The sequence below is a fragment of the Sminthopsis crassicaudata genome, chromosome 2, assembly GCF_048593235.1.
Source record: "Sminthopsis crassicaudata isolate SCR6 chromosome 2, ASM4859323v1, whole genome shotgun sequence".
Taxonomy (NCBI): domain Eukaryota; kingdom Metazoa; phylum Chordata; class Mammalia; order Dasyuromorphia; family Dasyuridae; genus Sminthopsis; species Sminthopsis crassicaudata.
Genome location: NC_133618.1, coordinates 257,843,583 through 257,864,196, shown reverse-complemented (window position 1 = coordinate 257,864,196; position 20,614 = coordinate 257,843,583). Strand labels below are relative to the sequence as shown.

The window sequence follows — 20,614 nt, the reverse complement described above, 5'->3', positions numbered from 1 at the left end:
TTCTATAAGACAGACATAAACCAAGCATAATGGGAGCAGCTAGTATAAGTCATGAAGGCTAGAGATGCATTGCTGTGCAGGGGTGGGGTGTAATGTATAATGAGAAGGGGAAAGTAGGGTTGGAGATAGGTTGTGTTGGTTTTGCAAACTAGAGTTTATATTTGGGTTTAGAAGCAATAAGGAGTCACTAAAGTTTATTGAGTAGCAGAGTTCCACAGTTAGTAGCGGTTAGTTCCACAGTTGAACTGTAGCTCTGTGAAGAATGGATTGGTCTAGGAGAAATTTAAGGCAGGAAGACCATTATAACCAAAATTAAGGTGTTGGCTGAATGTGTAGTGAGAAGAGGTCAAATATAGAGATGTTATGAAAGTAGAAGCAAGACTTGGCAACTGATGTTAACCCAAATCTCATTTGGTTTGTTAAGATGGATTGAGGTTCATCACTCTCTGAGCAATGAAAGTAGAGTCATGGAGATAAAACCAAAAAGTGGAAAGGAAGAGTGAAGAGTATTCTAACTCAGTGAGTCCCAGGGTGTGAGGGAAAGTGCAATTAATGTTGGAAAAGGTGGCTGGGGTGGTCGCGTCATCAAAAGAGAGCCAAGTCTTGGTGCAAGAAAATGGAAAGAACAAAAAAGGAGAAGATGGAAGATGAAAACATGTTTGCTAACTCTGAGGGGGCCTTTTAAAAAGCCCAGTGAATCCTTCTGTTTTTGTCCGCTTGCATTTTTTATTTCCTTCTCAGGTTAATTTAATCTTATTTGTAAGTCCGATTTTTCTTGTGCAGCAAAATAACTGTATGGACATGTATACATATATTGTATTTAACATATTTTTAACATATTTAATATATATTGGTCTGCCTGCCATCTGAGGCAGGGAGTGAGGGGAAGGAGGGAAATAATGGGAACAGAAGGTTTTACAAGGGTCAATGTTGAAAAATTACCCATGCATATATCTTGTAAATAAAAAGCTATTAAAAAAAAAAAAAAGCCCAGTGGAAGAATGAATAGGTTTGGAGTAGGGCATTAGGGGATAAGGGAGTGGGCAGGGAGGAGATAGAATGACAGCTAACATGGGCAAGGCGTGACATGATGGGTGCTTAGCATAGGAAATGGCATGCAGAAGGTACTTAATAAATGATTGATAGATTCTTAATTATTGAAGAATGAGTTCTGATAGGTCATCCCCATTCCTAAGGGTAGGATGTAATCTGGTCAGGGCTTAGGCAGCAGCATGTAGCTGGAGAAGTGGGGAGAGGTCCCTGTATGGGACCAAGCTTGGACAACTGATGAAAGGAACACAGAGGAGTGGGAACCAGATGAGATGGTATTTCAGGACTAGGGGAGAAAGGGCCATTTCCTTCCTAATGTGAGAAGGAGGTTCAGAGTAAGGATCTCAGTTGGGGCAAAAGCTCTTAGTCATCAGCTGCTCCCACTACTGGGGGCAAATGGACTTTCGGCATCTTATCAAGACATAGAATTGGTTAAAATGTTGAAGGGGAAATATGCACAAGATGACAGTAATTTCATGACAAAGTAATTTCCCATTCTCTACCACCAATGCCCAGGGTAGGAAAAGAAAGCTCAACCAACATACAGCAAGTGTACTAACAAGTCATGTTGCTAAGGTATTTTCTTTCCTTTGTTTCAGCTCTCTGCCCAAATGTCATGAACCAACGACACCTTGGAGCTCTCAGGTACCTCTTCTACAAGAGGTTTGTCGAGGTATGCCTGCATAGCACATGCAAGATGTATTTTGCTAAGAAGGTTTGTTCATGTAAAAAAGAAGGACCTCTACTTCTATACTTCTAAGGAAATACAGCACAATTCAACTTAAAATGTTTCTGACCTTTGGACATAAAGTGCCTGCCATATAGTAGGCAATTGATGCTTGCTGACTAATTGATAAAGTCATCAAGAACATGGAAGAGAAATACAGTTTGCCTGTATCTCTATCAGTGGCTTTAGTCAGTCCATCATAAGCATTTAATGCTGTTCCAAATTGTTTTTGGAATGCTGTGAAATCGTCCCTTCTGTACATCAGATTGCATCATCTGTACTCTAACCTGCTTTTCGGGATAGCACTTTCCACTTGGATTCAAAGGTGTTCTGTTCTGCTTTCCGCAGCACAGCCAAATCTGGACTTCTGCTCCCTTCAGATTGAACATTTGCCGTGGTGAAATGAATAAAAATGGCCATGACTGTGTATGTTGCATGTCACCTTAGAAAGCAATTGCCTAGAGCCCAGGGGTCATTTTCCCTGTCTATTCTCACGGACTCCAGAGTTTCTGGCTCTGCTCCTTAGCTATGTGACTTTAGGCAAATTTTTTCATTCCTCTGGGCTTCAATATCCTCTCTGTAAAATCAAGCAATTGGACCAGATAAGCTCTGAGTCCCTCACAACTTAATCAGAACATGAGTTGAGCTGTGGCTTTGATTTCTGCTTTCTTGGCATGAATAAGCTGATGTTATGTACACACGGGAAGGGAAGCCCTGTGGGCCGAGGGATGCCTCTGAGTGGCTACATGTGCATGCTACCCCCTGCCCAGCGGGTCTCCCAGGAGCTCACATCAGATTGACCTCTCAGTACACATCCCAGGTCCTAATAATTATTCCACATTCTGGGATAAAGAGAAAGGGCACTAAGGGGAACTGAGCATTTTTCACAGAGAAAAATCACCAGCCAGCCAATTTTGCAAATGTTGCAGACCTAACAATCTTACTGAAAAGACTCTCCAATCCATTGTCCATTGCCTATGAGAGACATCATATTCTGGGAAAAGTGTCTGGATTTTTAATAACCGTGTACTTCCTGTCTGTAGCTCAGAATCCTTTCCAGGATGATGATGGAGGATGGCAATATGATACAATAGAATCTTGATTTTGAAGAAGACCTGGGTTCAAATCTCACCACAGATACTTATGTGACTTGGAGCAAGCCCTTACACTCCACGCACTTCAGATTCCTAGACTGGGTTTAGACTAGGTGGCCTCCAAGGCCCCTTTTCAGCTTCATGTCTATGAGCCTATAGTTTCTTCTGGCGGTTTTCAGCCAAAAACCACATCTGAGTCCTCATTTACATACTTTAGAGGGTGACATTTTTTTTAATTGGAGGACTAGAAATCTACCCAATGATCTCACATCTCTTGTGCAATGGAAGTATGTAGTATAAACAAGTACAAACAAGTGACTGCTTTTTCCCCATGATGAATGTGGGCAAAAGTTAAAAAAAAAAAAAATTGAATTCCTTCACATTTACCAAAAATTTTAAGAATATAAAGAAGTAAATCATTTAACAACTTTTGTTTCCACTTGTTATGTGCCGAGGACCTGATATTTGACTTTAACACCGCATTAATCTCCCCAAAGAGTGTTTGTCACCTCTCATTGCAGACAGGTTTGGATTTGAGTTGTGCAAAAATATTGACTTCCCAAAAGGCCAGAGACCCACTCTAAATAGTGGAATAGTTTTTTATGATTTGTGTGTGTGTGACTACATAAAAATAAAAAAGTAAATGTTATATAAATTCCTAAAAAAAAAAACATTTACTCATCTTTAAGCTTATTCAAAATCACAATCCAGATTGCATTTGGACAAGTATGCAAAAAGGCCACAATGAAGGCCATCAAAAGCCTATGAGAAAGCACCTGCTTTCTTGGTTAGAGAACTGGAGGGGGACTTTAGAGATCATTTGATTCAATCACTTCATGTTATAGTTAATGAAACTGAGATTTCACTCTAGGATTATACAAATAAAAATAGCAAACTTTGATTTGAACTCAGGTTCTCTATGCCTAAATCCAGAACTCTTTCCAATGTGCCATGCCTACCCCTGACTTAAGGTTTCATTTGGAATTTGTCCTCCTCCTCCCAGAAAAGCAGACAACAACTAGTCAGAGCAGCCCTGGTTGAAGTATGAAAAGGGCTATGCGGGAAGCTTAAGTTCCTGTATTCCACTCTTCTGAAGGAAAAAAAAAAATTTCACTGGGTATATTTTAAATTAGATATGTTGTTCTAGAATTTTGAGTGTTGACAATAGAAAATGAGTCAGGTAATTTATTTCAAGTCATTATTAATCTTGTGGTCTTGTGTCTTCCTCTTCATGTCTAATGCCTTTACACCAGAGGATTTATTTTTTTAAGAATAGTTATATTTCTATTCCAATTGCTTTTCAGAAAAGCATGACCCAGGAGAATTGGGAAGATCACATTCAGGTGAGTTTAATGTATTATCTGTCTCTAAGAAATTAACTCACTCCAGAGAGATGCAAGCATTGAATTTGGAGCCTAGGATTAAACCCTCTTTGACCTGTTAAGTTAGGCAGTGGAAGACTATAGAAGAAAGAGATTTGGGGTGCTGAAGTGGAATCTTTCCAGCTTCTTAGGAGCCTGGCCATTTTTGCAAAGGAAATATAAAGTTCCTTTTCAATTATTTGTATATATAGAAGTAGGAATTTTAATGTATATTTATTACTGTAAAGAATCATAAAGAAGAGACTTTGTAGCTTTGCAAAAGTATAAGCTATGACACAGACTTGCTTCAAATGGGATAAAGGCACATTTTTATGCACATCTATCATCTTTACTGGTCCATCTGAATATTAACTGATAGCCTATATGAAGGAGAAAGCTTGAATCAGGGCTTTAAAAGCATTCAAGTTAATGTTTAATTTTGAATGAGTTCCTAAAAGCTGACAAAACTACATTATTGCTTTTTAATTCACTGAAATTTTTTGTTAACAAAAATTGGCTTAAAGCTATAAGTATCCTACATTCCTTTGTATGATACATAAAACTCTTTTCTGCAGATCCAGGCTGCCTTTGGGCATATAACCATTTGGTGTTTGTAGAGTCTGATATATTCATTTACTTATAACCTGCAGGGCCTGACATTCTTTCTGTGTGTTTTTTTCTCTCTCCCCTCTCTCCCCTCTCCTCCCTCTTTCCCCTCTTCCTCCTCTCTCTTTCACACACACACACACACACACACACACACACACACACACACACACACACACACACCCCACTTTGAAATGTTGTTAGGATAACATTACTTTGAAATGAAGCTTCCAAGGCCCTCACAGCAGCCATATATGTAGGCGCAACTGTCATGAAACTTCATGTTTTGGAAATTTACTCAGACTTGTGAAAACTAATGCTTAGTTCTGGCTCTATTATTGAAGGAAAGAATTATAACTCTAAGACAAGTTATCAGTTGAGGATGTCTACTAGATTAGAGCAATGTCTCCATTCAAGCTGTAGGCTTGGGATGCATGGGAGGCACTGTGTTACCAGATGAATATAGAGGAAATATCCTGAGTTCCTTATAAATCACATTCCACAAACCCTGAAATGAAAAATAAATGAAATCAAAGGTTCTCTGTTTGCTGCACAAGGAGGCTACAAAATAATTTCATCTTCACAAAAAAAGCATTGGCCATGTATTCATTGGGAGTGACTGTTGATAAATCTTATGATATAAAGTGTACACTTTTCTGGCAATTTTCTAACCAACACAAGTCCCCATTAAATCCTACAAGGAACTTCCCTGTCATGTCCTAGCCCCAGCTTTGATGAGTGAAGTAGTTCTCTGGCCTTGTGTGAGGGAAATAATAACACCTAGCAGAATTTCTTACATCATAAATCATTCCACAGATAGGTGTGTCTCTCTTTTCTTGGGTAGGCTGTGTAGACAAGGCAAAAGTAAAATAAGGAATGATCTCTGTGTCTTTATGCAATCACACTGACTGGTTTGATTGTGAAGTTTTATAGTAGCTCCAAGTTTTACCACTAGCTATGGATCTCTCTTCCTCCCCCCCCCCAAGATTCTGACCTAGGCCCTTTTCTCTTCATTCTTTCTGCTGTCATATTTGGTGATTTCATCAGCTCCCACAGGTTCCATGATTGTCACTCTGTAAATGATTCCCAGATCTTTATATCTTCCCTGATCTGAGCTCTAATCTTGAATCACCAGCTGCTCTTGGACATTTTGAATTGCATGTACTCTAGACATCTCATATATGTCCAAAACTCACCATCTTTTCCCCCAAATCCTCCCTTCTTCCTAATTTCCCTGTCATTATCCAGGGACCCCATCATTGTTCCAGTCCCCCATGCTTCCATTATCATCCTTGACTCTTCAGTTGTCTTCACTCTGCATATAAAATCAGATGTCAAATTTTGCGATTTCTACCTTTTACATTTATTTGTGTATATCTCCTCTCCATTCATGCTACCTTTACCATGATAGAAGATCCCATGATCTCACATTTGGATTGTTAATAGAAAGCAAGAGCCTTCTAATTGGTTTACCAGAGTTGGACTTGGTTCTTAGTTCTCTCCCCATTTCAGTTCATCTACCCAGCTGCAAAAGTGATTTTCTTAAAACATAGGTCTAGACGTTCATGCTACTCCATTTCCCTGCTCAGTAAACTCCAGTGACTCCCTGTTAAAATCAGGATTAAATAGAAATTCTTCTCTTTGGCATTTGAAGCCTTTCAGAATCTTGATCATTCCTAGTTTTACTTTCCTCCGAGGACTCTACGATCTGATTTCCCTGCCCTTCTTGCTGGTGGTCAAACACTTCACCTCAGAGCCTACTGGGTACCATTTACATGGTCCTCTGAATTAGCAAGACTGATGTCATAGTGTCAGCAAATCCATCTGTGGCTTGTCTCCAAAGCAGAGTAACTGGTTTCAGTAATAAGATCCCGGCAACTCTTGCTTGGTCTTCATCAATAGATGGGGAGGCATTAGGCTGAGGAAAGTGATTCCAAAGAAGGAATTTGTAAAACATCTCTGAAGATCCCTGTCTTCCCTGGGATACCTCATGATGCCCCTGGGTTCTCCTTCTCTGATCTAGAACAGAGATTAGATGTTGAGTTTTCCAGCTCTTCTTCTGAGAGCAGAGACAGAGAAGGAGACAGTGACCATGGCAGTCAGACAGACTTTAGTAAAGATTTTGTTTCTAGTCTGTCACTGTTTGGACTGCAATGTGGGAGGGACAGTCGGTCCTCACTCCCCCAAATGCCTTATACCATAGTAAAGAAAATGATTAAGGAAATGTCGGACCTCCAGGAAAAAAAAACAGAAATAAACTAGCTTCTCCTTGCCAAATTAAATCTGACTTTCTCAGCCTAGCATTCAAAATCCCCTATGCTATTACCCAAATTTACCATTCCATTCTCTTTCTCACACTGCTACAACCAGAGGCAGAGAAATGGTAAAGTGTAAGGCACAGCACGTGCTCACTTGCTTCCCTTCCCTTTATCATCTCTTGTCCTTTGTTACCTCTCCTCTTCTTGGAATTAATCCTTTCCCCTTATTCCCACCTATTAAAATTTTATAATATGCCAGAGGGCATCAAGTTGTAGTAAAGATAATCCAAAAGACCTGAGAGAGAATTCTGGCTCCGCTTTTACCAGTGTGAACTTTGTGAAAATGCTTATAGCCTTTCAGTACCTCATTGTTTTCCTTTTTCATCAAGTTGAGGACTGGAGGAGAGTTCCTGAAGTTTCTTTTCAGCTGTCAGTGCTGTGACTGTCCACATACTTTGGTCATATCAAGTAATTTTTTAAATAACTGTGTTAGTTGGGCCTTGGACATCTTTTGTTATGCGGAGATTTTTGTTGCTATAGTGTTGGCTGAGACAGGAGTCAGATCCCACACTCAATCTCCCCTTCCTGCTTGGGGAAATGAGGCATGTATGACCTGGGGGCTGTGCTTCTGGGAGCAGAAGGACAATCCAGCAATTTTGCTCACAAAATTATCATTGCTACTCTTAATGGTTCCACATTTCAGTTTAGTAGCAAAAAGGAAACCCAAACATTTGACCATTATCTTAGCTGATTCTCTTCAGGTGCTTTTGGAATATAGCCATCTCTGCTTTGTAGCCCAGCAGCTGTGGAACAGCTGTATAGGAACCCTGCCCAACTATTTAAGACTCAAAGTGAAGAAAAACAGCGCATCCAATTGAGACTTCGAGGGGAATCTCTGGCCGAATGCAATCCTTTTACTTGGAGTTTTGCCAGGATGTTCTCCATTTCAGTTCCATACTTAGGGTAGGGATCCTTGCTGTTTGTGATTACATGGGAGTCATGAAGTTGTTCGATATTACTTAAGACTGCAATGGGACTTGGACCAAAGGTGCATCCTAAGCACCTGTTCCCCTTTTGTGTGCAAATGGGAGCATATTTGTCCTGCCCAGTTCACATGGGAATTCCATTTCAGAGCCTGAACTAGCCCCTGACCTCCTAAGGCTCAGGCCTTCATTTTCTCTTGACTAGACCAGCCCCATCACTCAGGCTGCTGACCTCTCATGCCCCACAGATCCTTGCTGTGGTGATGAAGGCCTCCTGCAAAAGCCAGCTGCTAACCCAGCTCAGCACCACAGAGCCTCTCCTCCGACTTCTCTATTGTCAGAGTCAGAAGCTTTATGGATTTGTTTGCTTTTCTACTTTAAATGATTTTACCATGAAAATCAAATGATTTTAGCACATGAGTCCTGTTCTCAGCAGAGGACTGCAGGGGCAGATGCCAGCAATCTGTAGCAAATGTATAACTATATTCCCACAAAATCTTTACTTTAGTTGCAAGTAAATTGTGCCAAATGTGAACTTCAGATGTTAAATCGCTTTGTGTGTTGGCATTGTAGAATTCATCAGAAGAGGATTTTGAGAGTCATTTTGACTCTTTTTAGGAAGCATTAGAGTTAGATCATCTCATGCTGGCAAGAGTGGGGAGCATACTTGCTGGATGGTGAGAGGTGAATCTCAAGTTCAAATCTCACTACTTCCGTTGATAGTATACAATTGTGGAGCTAAAAACTTGCAGTTGTGAATTTCTTCTCTATACCTAAATGTCACTCCTCGTAGTTATAGTTTTCTCTTTCTTTAGAGGTAGATCAGCAAATAGACAAAATAATAGCTTAACTTTCTTCTTCACATACCTCTTCACAACTTTCATTGATGAGCTTGTCAGTCCATTTTAGCTTATTTAGTCCTCATAGAGGTTTTGAGTTAATGAATAGAATTTTGTCTACCCATCGACTTGGGACTTTAATAAGGGAGTCCTTGCTTTATCACTAGCTCTTCCTCACCAGAAAAAATGTGTACTCCATCCTGGGAACCACTTTGGGCTCTAATAGGTGAGCCTTTGTCTTCTCTTGCTCAGAATTAAGGCTCCACTTCACTTGTCAGGTGATCTACTACTTTAGACCTTTCCCTAGCTTTCCTGTTCTCACTTATGTTTTGTCTTCCTGAATTAAAATGTAAGCTTTTTGAGGGCAGAGACTGTCCTGCTTGCTTATACTTGTATTCCCAAAGTTTAACATAGTGCCTAGCATATAATAAGTGTTTACTAAATGCATATTCATGCTTGCTTTCTCTTTCTTTCACCCCTCATCCTTCTCTTCCTCCTATCTTTTTTTTCCCCTCCATCTACTTCTCTATGCATACCTTTTAGAAATAGAATTTTTAGTCTGGTATCAACATTGTTCATTTCTTCTTTTTTTTCTAATTAAGTGGTGGATATGCCACAACTTACCAATGTCATTTAGCTGACTATAAATCCACTTGACTGTACCATTCATTTCACCCACATTTATATATTTTGTCTACCATAAGAGAGTTTGTTCAATGCCTTCCTGAGATCTAGATATGCTCTACCTTTGGTACTGCCCTAGTAATTCTTTCAAAAAAGAAAATGTGGTTAGTTTATCATGACTTGTTCTCATTTAATCCATGTTGACTGCAGGTGATTACTACTTTTCTCTCAAGTGCTCATAAACCAACTCTTTAACATTCTAAGAATTTTGATGGGAATATAATTCTAGAATAAAAGTATTGTAGAGCTCAGGGGAAGGTACAAGAAAAGAGCTTAGGGATTGTGGGTCAGAGAAAACTTGGTGAGAGACCAGATCTGTTTGTCTACACTGTCTACAGTGATTAGTGGACATAAATGGTTCATGCCCCATCATCAGTACTAATTTAGACTAGCTTTTGGAATCATTTTTCAAGTGTCTAATTTGGCCAATATTTCTTCTAAGTCTGGGACATTGTAGAACAGACCTCAAATATCTTAAATATGTGTTTAGAAGTAATGTTTTTTACAAAGTAGTTTCTATTTCTGTCATGTTTTGTAATCACTTGAAAATCCCTGCTCAGCATTCTCTCCTCTCAGCAATAATCAGACAGTCCAATCCTGTAACAATTATCCTGACTTGCTAAATAACCTGTAAATGGATCAGAACCTGTCTGAGAGCTGCCACAAGATACACATTGGCTTCTGTGAGGATTGGGCAAATACCCAGCATTCACAAAGGAGTGTGGGCTATCTACACTGGGTACTTTGTCCCCATTCTGCACTTAGGCAAAATTATTTGACTAGTTTAGTGCTAGAAAGAGATCCAAGTAAATCCATGAATATTTGGAGGTTAAAAAAAAAAGTGTAAGTGTGCTTGGGTTGGGGGAAAACTCTCTTCACTGAGAAGTCATATAAGTGGCAAGAAATAGAAAACTAATCTTCACTCTTTCTCTCTGAAAGAATGCATATCTCTTAGGAATGTTGTAATTATGGATTTAGGAAATCAGGCCAATTTGTCAGAGTGTGAATTTCAAGATTTATTCATTCTGCCCTCTCAAGCATTGCTTCACCGGAACAGAAAGCACCCAGAGTTGAAATGCACCAAGAGGGATTAAAACAGAGAAAAAATCACTGCAGGTACTTCCATTCACCAGAGATCTCACAAACATACTTATGCTGCTTTGGCTCAGAGCCAGATGAGTTCTGGGAACCCTGGAAAACATGGAAAAGTTGTAATCTAAGCCCCTCCTGGGTGTCGAAGAGGAGCAAGCATCAGTAAGGCTGTAGTGCAGTCCCGCCATCCTCCAGGTGGTGTTAATTTTTCCCCATGGAGAACTTTCCCAATATACAGAGACAATGGTAATTAGAATTTCAAGTCAGTTTAGTTATAGGAAATGAAAAGAAGTGCATAGTGGGATTCTGTGGCCCCTCTTACAACTTCATACACATGCAGAGGTTTTAAGTCACTAGTTAAAAAATTCACAACTAGAGATGTTCATAGTCCAAATGTTCTTAGCAGATGAGAGTGAAATATAAAGGCTTTATACATGTTAAAAGAAGCCTGAATATATTAGTCAAAACCAGTACGAGTACAGATGATACCATAGGTCATTTGGATAAGTTAGTGCTGAACCTTAGAATTCTACACTAGAAGGAAGCACAGAGGTCACCTAGTCCCACCCTTTCATTTTATAATTGAGAAAATGGAGACCCAGAGAGGTAGATGATTTGCCCAAAGAGACAAATTTCAGGAAGTTCCTGGAGAGTACCACGTCAGAACGTGAACATGTACAAGGAGATGCAGAGGAAATAAACTGTATTTGAGGATGACAGTCTCCAAGATTATCGATTTAGAACTGGAAGGGACTTTAGGAGTCAAGCTCTCTCATTTTACAATTTTACATTTTACATTTAGGATTACATTTACAATTAGGAAAACAAAGACCCAGAAAACTTAAGTGACTTAAGAAAGCATGTAGAATTTAGCAAGAGGCTTGTGACTCTCCATGGCCATTCTCCCTGTGTTATATCATCTTCTCATAAGGGTTTACAGTTCAATTGATAAGAATTTCAGAACTCTAGACAAACTTATTTTTACTAGTCTGTTAGGTATACTCTGTCCCGGCGGGAAGATTGTCATTCCTGGATTTTAATCTGTGGTCCAGAAATCCAAGTCCCGTCTCAGTTGCTGTCTTCTTAACCAGCTGTTCACTTACCTATATCAGCTGAAACTCAGGGGAGATACTGGGGATTAGCCCACTGTAATGAGGCTGCCAAATAGAATAACATGTAGGTTCCAGAAGGATTGAATGAAAGGGTAAAAGATCAGATTTTGAAAGGAAGTCCGTGATGTTTGGGGCTCTCCCCTAACTTGTGCAGTTGATTCCAAGAAGGCAGCTACCCAGTTGCTAAAACAGCTCCTTCGGTTCAACTGTCAGTAACAGAATTCTGAGTCAGATGGCCCATGGAGAGGAACCAAAGATATATACCAATTCTTAATTACCTCTGCTGATACAAGGGGGAAAAAAGACATCCAGATAACTTTTAAAAAAAGACAATGGGTAGTCCAAAATGTATAATTGATCTTGGAATATGCTAGAGATCCAGAGAGAAACCATATGGACCCCTATCTCAGAACTAGGGCCCTATGCTTTTGGACTTTCTCATGCCTCACTCTGTAGGTGGTAGACTAAAAACAACCTGAACAAGTGATGCAGTGTAAAAAGGATTATTTCTAGAGCTCAGCTTAGCCATGATGAAGAGTTCTGGAGTATTATTTTTAATAAACTTTTTTGTAAATATTGATGCCTAAGGTCCCTTATCTTTAAAAAAAAAAAGATTAATCCTTCCCATTAGCACAACACTTATTTTCTTTTCCCTCCCATATCCCCTCTAATTGAAGGATTCAAAAAGAATGGAAAATCCCCTTATAATATGCATAATTCAAGTAAAATTTATCCCCACATTGGACATGTACAAAAATTAATGTTTCATTCTGCATTTTAAATCCATCATTTCTTTGGCAGGAGATGAGTAATATGCTTTATCTTTGATCCTCTAGCTTCATATTTTATCATCATACTGATCAAAGTTCTAAAATCTTTCAAAGTTTTTTTTCCCTTTATGTTATGTATAAAACATCCTCTTAGTGCTGTTCCTTTTACTTTGTATCAATTCATAGACATCTTTCCAGTTTCCTCTGAAACGATCCATTTCACCGTTTCTTATGAAGCAATAATGGTCTATTACTTTCAAATATTGTAATTTATTTAGCCATTTTCCAATAGATGGAAACCCCTTAATTTCCAGTTTTGTTACTGTAAAAAGATATATCAATATTTTCTATATATGTGCCCTTTTCCTCTTTCTTTGATTCTTGGAGCATGTGTCTAGTAGTAGTATCACTGAGTCAAAGAGCATTCACAGTTTCATGACTTTTAGATCATAGTTCCTAATTACTTTCTTGAACGGCTAGACCAATTCATAGCTTCACCCACAGTGTACAAGTATGTCTGTTGTTTGACAGCTTCTACCAACAATTGTTATTTTCCTTTTTTATCAGTTTTACTAACTAATGGATTGAGGTCATACCCCAAGAGTTGATTTAATTCACATTTTTCTAATGATTAATGAATTGGAGCATTGTTTCATATAGCTATTGCTAGCTTAGATATCTTTCCTTGAAAACTGCCTCTTCATATTTTTTGACCAATTATCTATTGAGGAATGGCATTTATTCTTATGCTTTCAAATCAGTTTTTTATATATCTTGGATAGAAGACCTTTTTATCAGAGAAATTTACTATAAAGATTTTCCCCGTTAACTATTTACTTTCTAATTTTAACTGCATTAATTTTATTTGTACACAAAAATTTACATTTTACAAAATCAAAATGTCATTTTTATCATCCAGTCTCATATCTCCAACTGCCTGTTGTACTGTAAACATCTTTAACTCAACATGTCCAAAATCAAACTCATTTTCTTTCCCTCCAAAATATACCTGCCACGGTATAAACCTTCATTTATTTAGACTATTGTTTTTCAGTTGGTGTCTCTGATTCAAGTTATTCCCTACTTCAGTCTATCCTCCATCCATTTATAAAAATTATCTTCCTAGGAGGGATAAGAAAAAGGGAGAAAATTTGGAATTCAAAATTTAAAAGAAAAAAAAGATTATAATAAACAGAAAAAAAAATTTAAATGATCTTCCTAAAGCACAGGTGTCACCATGTCATCAAATGCCCCCCTCAATTAGTGATTCCCTATGACCTTTAGAGTCAGATATAAATTCCTCTGTTTGGCCTTCAAAGTCCTTCAAAACCTGGCTCCCTCCTACCTTTTCAGTTTTCTTATACTTTGTATACTCCCTTGTACTCTACACTCCAGTGACATAGGACTTTTTGCTGTTCCTCCAAAAAGAAATTCCACCTCCTAGCTCTGGGCATATTTTCTGTTATGTCCTTCCTGCCTGGAATCCTCTCCCTCCTTATAGTCATCTTCAAGGCCCAAGTAAAATACCACCAGAAGAAGACAAGAAGTCTTTTCTTATTCCCTTAATATTAGTGCTTACCAAGTCATCCTATATATTTTGCTTATACATAATTGTTAGCATGTTTGTCTTCTCCCTATTTTTTGGTCATGAATATCCCATGTCCATAGCTGTGAAAGTTATTTTTTTTTCCTTGTATTTCTAATCTCTTTATGATGTCAACTTTTATGGATAAGTTTGTGTCTATTTTGAATGGCTCCAGTTGGTATCTATCTTGTTATGTAGTAATTGAAAAATAGTCTAACTTTCTCCTTTTTTCCTCCCGATCCTAGGAAGAGAGTATCATCTAGGAAATAGGTATAAGTCTTGAAAAATGTTTGCCTGGAGTATTCAAGTATGTCTGTCTCTTCATGTATGACCATGATCTATCATGATCTATCAGTTTTATCATTTACAGTATGACTACAATTTAGAAATAAAATTATTACCATGTAGGGAAAGATAAAACCCAAAAAGTTTACATATCTATAAATTCTAAGCTTAAAGAGGTGAAGAAAAAAAGGAAGATTAAATGTGAATTTTATACAACTTGTTTTTTTCATTAGTAAGCAGTCATTTGTTTTTGTCAGAAAAATAGTGAACCTGAAGTCAAAATTTCAAAAGAAAGTATATTTTCCTACAATTCCAAAGTTGGATTATTCCTGGGAGTAAAATTTTATACCACAACTTAAAATTAGAAGAAATCTTATATATTATCTCTTTACCCCTTCATTACATAGATTAAGAAATTGAAACCAAAAAGATGAAATAGATAGTAAATAACAGTTGTGGAAAGAACTAAAGGTTTGTTGAATTTTCTAAAGCATATAAAGAACTGAAAAATGTCTTAAGGTTAAGAGATTAATGTATATCTTTAGCATCATAATAGAAATTTATTTTTTTCTACTTAATAGTGGAATACTTAATAGTATTTTTTCCAATTACATGTAAAGATAGTTTTCAACATTCATTTTTGTATGATTTTGAATTCCAAATTTTTTCCTCTGCCTCACTTCCTTCTCCCTTCCTCAAGACAGCAAATAATCTGGTGTAGATTATGTATGCAAATTTATAACATAATACAATCTGCGAAGGTCCGGGCTAGGCTCCTCTGAAGGGCTCAGAATAAGTCCTTGTCAGGATAAGCAAAAGTCCTTGCCCCACGTTGTGGACGCCAAAATATAACATGCTGTTGTCTCCAGAGATTGCCGATTGCTCTCTGGGAGGAGATCTGCTGTGTCAACTCGATCCCAGAGTAGACTCGTCTTCCTCCAGAGAGCCGTCCCAACTCTGACCTAGAGTAGACTCACTTCTCCAGGCCCAATGTTGTCTCTTTTATCCTCCCAGAGAATGGTCATGTAAGAACTCAAGGGCTTGTGGGAAAATTACTTTAACCAATGAACTTGCTCCTTTTAAAGGTTGTGTAAACTCCTTTTCATATGTAAACTCCTCCTCAGAAGTTCAAAGGGGTAAATTCCCCTTAAAGGCTAGAACCAAAGGTGTGAACTAGAGAATTGTTAAGTACTGATTTAGCACTTAGTAAGAACCTAATAACAATCAACTTATATTGGAAATATAATTACTTATTCCTTGTGTATGACATTCTGTCTTCCACATCTGTACCCTTGCACAGGCTGTCCCCATCACTATCATATATAAAGGCTGTTTCTCTCCCAGTTTTTGGTGCTGTCACCCTCCTAAAATTACTTTATATGTACTCATTGCCCACTTCCCCCCACCTTCAAAAGTAGAGACTATCAAACATTTTTTCCTTTGTATTTTGTTTTTGCTTTTTTGCATAATATAGGTGCTTAATATTTGTTGAAGTGGATGATAAAGGAGGGTAAGGTCAATATTGTTTGCACACAGAATACAAGGTATATAATGTATATCAAGTAGTATAAACTACTGCTATAATGTAGTAATTCTACAGAATATCAGCAACTTCAGAGGCTATCCAGTCCAACATGTACCTAAAAAGGTCCAATCATATTCTACAATATTTCTGATAGTCATTCAGCTTTTTCTTAAAAGATCTTTCTTGAAGGGGAACCTGTTACTTCCCAAGACAGTTCATTTCCATTTTTGGACAGTTCTACTTCTTAGAAAGTTTTTCATTTGAGCACAAATCTGCCTTTCTTCAACTTCCACTCATTGCTCTTAGTTTTGCTCTATGGGACCAAGAAGAACAAAATTCCTCCTTTGACATGGCAGCCCATTAGCTATTTGGATACAACTATCCGGTCCTTGCTAACTCGTCTCTTCTTCAGGCCAAATATGTAGTTCTTTAACCGATATTTGTATGGCATAATTTCTAGTTCCCCCAGCATCCAAACCACCTACTTATTGGTATTCTTCCTAAAATGTAACAATTTTAATTATCTTTCATGCTTATTTTACTATTTTTATAGATACATGATCTCATCAGTATTGGTATATATCCTCTGCCAATACAGATTGTAAACACATCACTCCTACTCAACTTGTATGATTCTTGTCTATGTCTATCCACAAATCTTCCATAGAGTTCATACTCTAAATCTGGAGACCTTCCTCCATTGTTTGTTTTTTTCTTCCTTTAATAATTTTTTGATAGCAGTGTAATACTCTATTATAGAGTATTAGACTATCCATTTGTATACTTCTTTTTCTTATTATACATTAATCATTGTTGGCAATATGTTGCAGCCTACTTATGTACCCACATATGTCTTTCTGTTGACATTTGTATCACCTGCAGCCTTGATCAGAACATTCTTTTCCTTACAATCATATAACAAAATCAGGAGAACATTGGTGTTATGGATTTGATTTTATGATAGCAAATAGCCCCCGCTCATAGAAAGTGTTGCCTATGAAATAACCATGTATAGATAAACCTTATCTAATTGTAGACTGGTAGAGAACAGACTGCTAGCCTCCTAAGATACAATGGTAAGGAAGCAAAAATAAAATCACAAATACAATGCTCCCATTGCTTAATGGAATGTGAGGACCATTCAGAGCAGCAGCAACATCTGGCATTAGGACTGCCTTTGGAAGTCATCTAGCCTAGGACTGAAGCTGTGATGGGCTTCTGTTTCAGGGGAATGACCAAGAAACCTACTGGGCTGGTGAATCAGTGCCAAAGAATGTCTCTCTGAAGAGAGAGAGAAAGAGAATGCACAGAATAGCTTGCTGCCTCCTGGGTGCCAAGGCAGAGGTGGGACAGGAAGGGCAAAGGATATCCTGAAGAATGTGAGGGAGTTTCCATGTATTGTAGTCCATGTGGGAACCTGGGACCCTGGGAGGAGGGAGCCTGGAAAGGCTCAAGGTTGTTTGGAGGATGGAAAAGATAGCCAAAGGAGGGGTCAACTCGGGGGATCTTCCCCAAGGTGATTTAAATGCCTCACTTGAATGAGACAAGGAGACAGCTGAAGTGCCAGTACCTAACTGGGCATTTAGCATGTGACCAGTGCAGAAAGAGACCCGTTTTACAGCCCAATAAAGCACATATCGGGACAATTGTATTCCTAATTAAGTAGATAAAAATCCAACCATCCTGTTAAAAAAAAAAAAAAAAAAAAAAAAAAAAAACTCTGTACCTACTCAGTGGGCTTTTGCTATGTCAATCATCAAAGGGTTCTAGATCATAGATTTTAGAGCTGGGAGGAACCTTTTTTCCTTTCATTTTACAGATAAAGAAACTAAAGCTTGCAAAGGGGATTTTCAGGGAGTTAGTGGCAGCACCACATCCTGGGTTTCTGCTTCCATTCCAGGGATCTTTTCAGAACAGCTCAGTGGTGTGATGCAAGAAGTCAGGAAGATCTGACTTCCTAGCTCTGTGACCTTGGACAAGTCATTTAACCACACTTTGCTCCAGTTTCTCAACTGTAAAATGGGGAAAAGCTAGCATCTCCCAGGGTGATCGTAAGGGTCCAATGAGATATTTGTAAAATACTTTTCATATTACCTGGTACATCATAGCAACTTAATAAATGCTTTTTGTCTTTCCTATATCATATCAACTCCCTGGAAAATGATCACAGTCCTCAAAAAATTTTAGTTGTTCCCCATAGTCTATAGCATAAAATATATTCTTAGCCTGGCATTTAAGATCTGCGTAACCTGGGTCCCATTAACCTTTCCAGCCTTATTTTATACTATTGCCCTTCAGGAAATCTATATTCTAGCTAAACTAGACAATTGGCTTGTTGGCTCAACCCTTTATATTCTCTGTCTCCTGTCCCCATGAATTTGTACAAGCTTTTCCCCTTTCCAAGAATGCATTTCTTTCTCATCTCTGTCTCTTCAAGACCCAGTTTAAACAGTCTACTTCTTTAATCCTCCCACCCACAATGTGATTGTTTTGTCCCTTAATGGAAAATATCTATGGATTTGGGGTCATGAGAGCTTTCTACCAATGCTGATTACAGCTTATCTGTAAATTAGTAGATAAGTCTTAGGTAGTTTCCTGATGCTCACAAGTTAAGTGATGTGCTCTTAGTCATACAATTATGGTAAGTCTTGCCAATTCTAAGCTCAGCATTCTGTTCACTATATTATACTTCCTCTCAGTTTTCTTTATGCTATAATTATTTTTATATGTATTATGCCAACCCCTTCTCCCTCCTGTAGGCCATAAGCTTCTTGAGGTCTGGGACCATTGATCTGTGTCTTTGTATCCTATGCTGAACCTCGTGTCTTATACACAGGAGGTACCTAATAAATGTTTTGAATAGTATGAAGCAATGAACATAGGGCAAGAAGGATGTAAATCTTCTGGGGCTAAGACACAAAGCTTTCTCATCTTATCAAGGTTAACTTGATCAATTGATTCTCTTCTGTCCAAAACAAAGTTTTGCAAGATTTGGTCCACTGGAGATCTGTCATATAGCTTAACTTGTCTTTTTCCCTCTGCCCCCTCCCTTCATCTCTGTGTACTTTTGTATGGCTTTTTTCTTCTAAAGAAAAATCTTTGGGCCACCAACAGATTTGTTTCCTGATCTGAGCTGGAGTGTCTAGCTTGAAGACAACTTCTCACCTTTCCCATCATGATAGGAATCTAAAGAATGCAAGTAGATGTTCCTGGCCACATTCCAAACATTCAAACTCTGTTTGCACTTGTGAGAAGGCAGGATAGGGAGCCTGATCTCTGGATCCTCCAAGATTAAGTCTCTTTCAGCCACAGGGATTGCCTGGCACTAAGCTACTGTACCTTGGGTGAAGAATCTGCTTTTAAGCAGATTCTGCTTAACTCGGAATATTTTCAGAAAAATACCTCCTGTTTTCATGTCTATTGTTTTACTGATCTGAAGTCACACCATCCATCGTGTGATTAGGGTTTGCACCCAGCAATTAGGGAGGAGATGCTGGGATGTGGCTTTACTGAAATATAGCCCATAGAAGAGCACGTAACTGTTCTTGGTTGACTAAGATCAGTGCCACCAAAGTCCATGGCTGACAGTGTTTGTATATACTCATTGCAACTTTTAGAGAAGTCCTTTGAAGAACATTTTTGTATCTCATATCCTGTACCAAATATTATTCCTTGAGAAATGCCAGAAGAAGTTTTATCACAAACCCCTTTATACAACTGCTCTTAACCAAACTGTCCAACTCTAAGGCACATTGCTATTCTGAAGTCAACAAATGATGGGGGTTGAGGTCCCTTTAAGATTCCTTTCTAATTGTCCAACCCATGGCTGACCTTGATTCACAAATCCTGGTCAAAAAGCACCCTTTTGAATATCCGGGCCCAGCCCCCACTATCTGCTCAGCTTCCCCCAGCCCCCCACGGGATCTGAGCTAACTGAAAAGCCCACCAAGAACTTGGGGTACCACCCACAATCCCTTTCTAGGTATAAAAGAGCCGAGCTGGAGCTCTCTCTTTGCAGGAGCCCTTCCCCCCAACACATGGTATTCTTCCAGTCATATAGGGGTTCCTGCCCCCCAGCGGCCACCTCTGGCCCTGGCGTCTTTCTAACTGAACTTTACTTCCAAATTTCTACAATAAACCTTTTTATCAATCTAGGTTTTCAGGGCCTGTAAATTCATTTACAGGGGACACTGCGCTTCATGGGATTATCTTACTAACTTTGCACCGGCAAACAGGGTTCCCCCTTTCCTTCCCCTCATCAACAACACAGTACAACTTGGAAGCATTTTAGACAGAACTAAAGAAAACAAACAAAGGCTGTGAATAGCTGAAAGGTAGTATATAGAAAGAACTCAGCCCCATAATAAAGAGGTTATAAAAGTTTCTGTAATAAAAGAGAATAGATTCATAAGAAATGGTGATAACTGGCACCAAAGAGCCCTCTTAAACATAAAATGGCAAGAATCAAGAAGAAAGGATTCATAAATGAGCAGTAGAGAAGATATAAAATGTTGGAAAACTGGATTGATAAGGACAAGTTTTTAAAAGTTGGATTAACTGGTAAGAAGAAAAGCCTGAAAGTTAAGTCAATACCAAACTAATTACTATTTCATTCTCAGTTACCCCCTCCACCATCTCTTCAT

At 38.5% G+C, this 20,614-nt stretch overlaps 1 protein-coding gene across 6 annotated transcripts in view; it reads left to right on the top strand.

Moving 5' to 3' along the window:
• The window catches only part of EXD3 (exonuclease 3'-5' domain containing 3), a 407,975-nt gene that overhangs the window by 200,917 nt on the left and 186,444 nt on the right, over positions 1-20,614 (top strand). For all 6 annotated transcript variants that reach the window (XM_074289063.1, XM_074289062.1, XM_074289065.1 and 3 more), the window contains 2 exons: positions 1,650-1,723; positions 4,176-4,214. In XM_074289063.1, the coding sequence (XP_074145164.1) occupies positions 1,650-1,723; positions 4,176-4,214 (113 nt within the window). The remainder of the gene's footprint in view (positions 1-1,649; positions 1,724-4,175; positions 4,215-20,614) is intronic.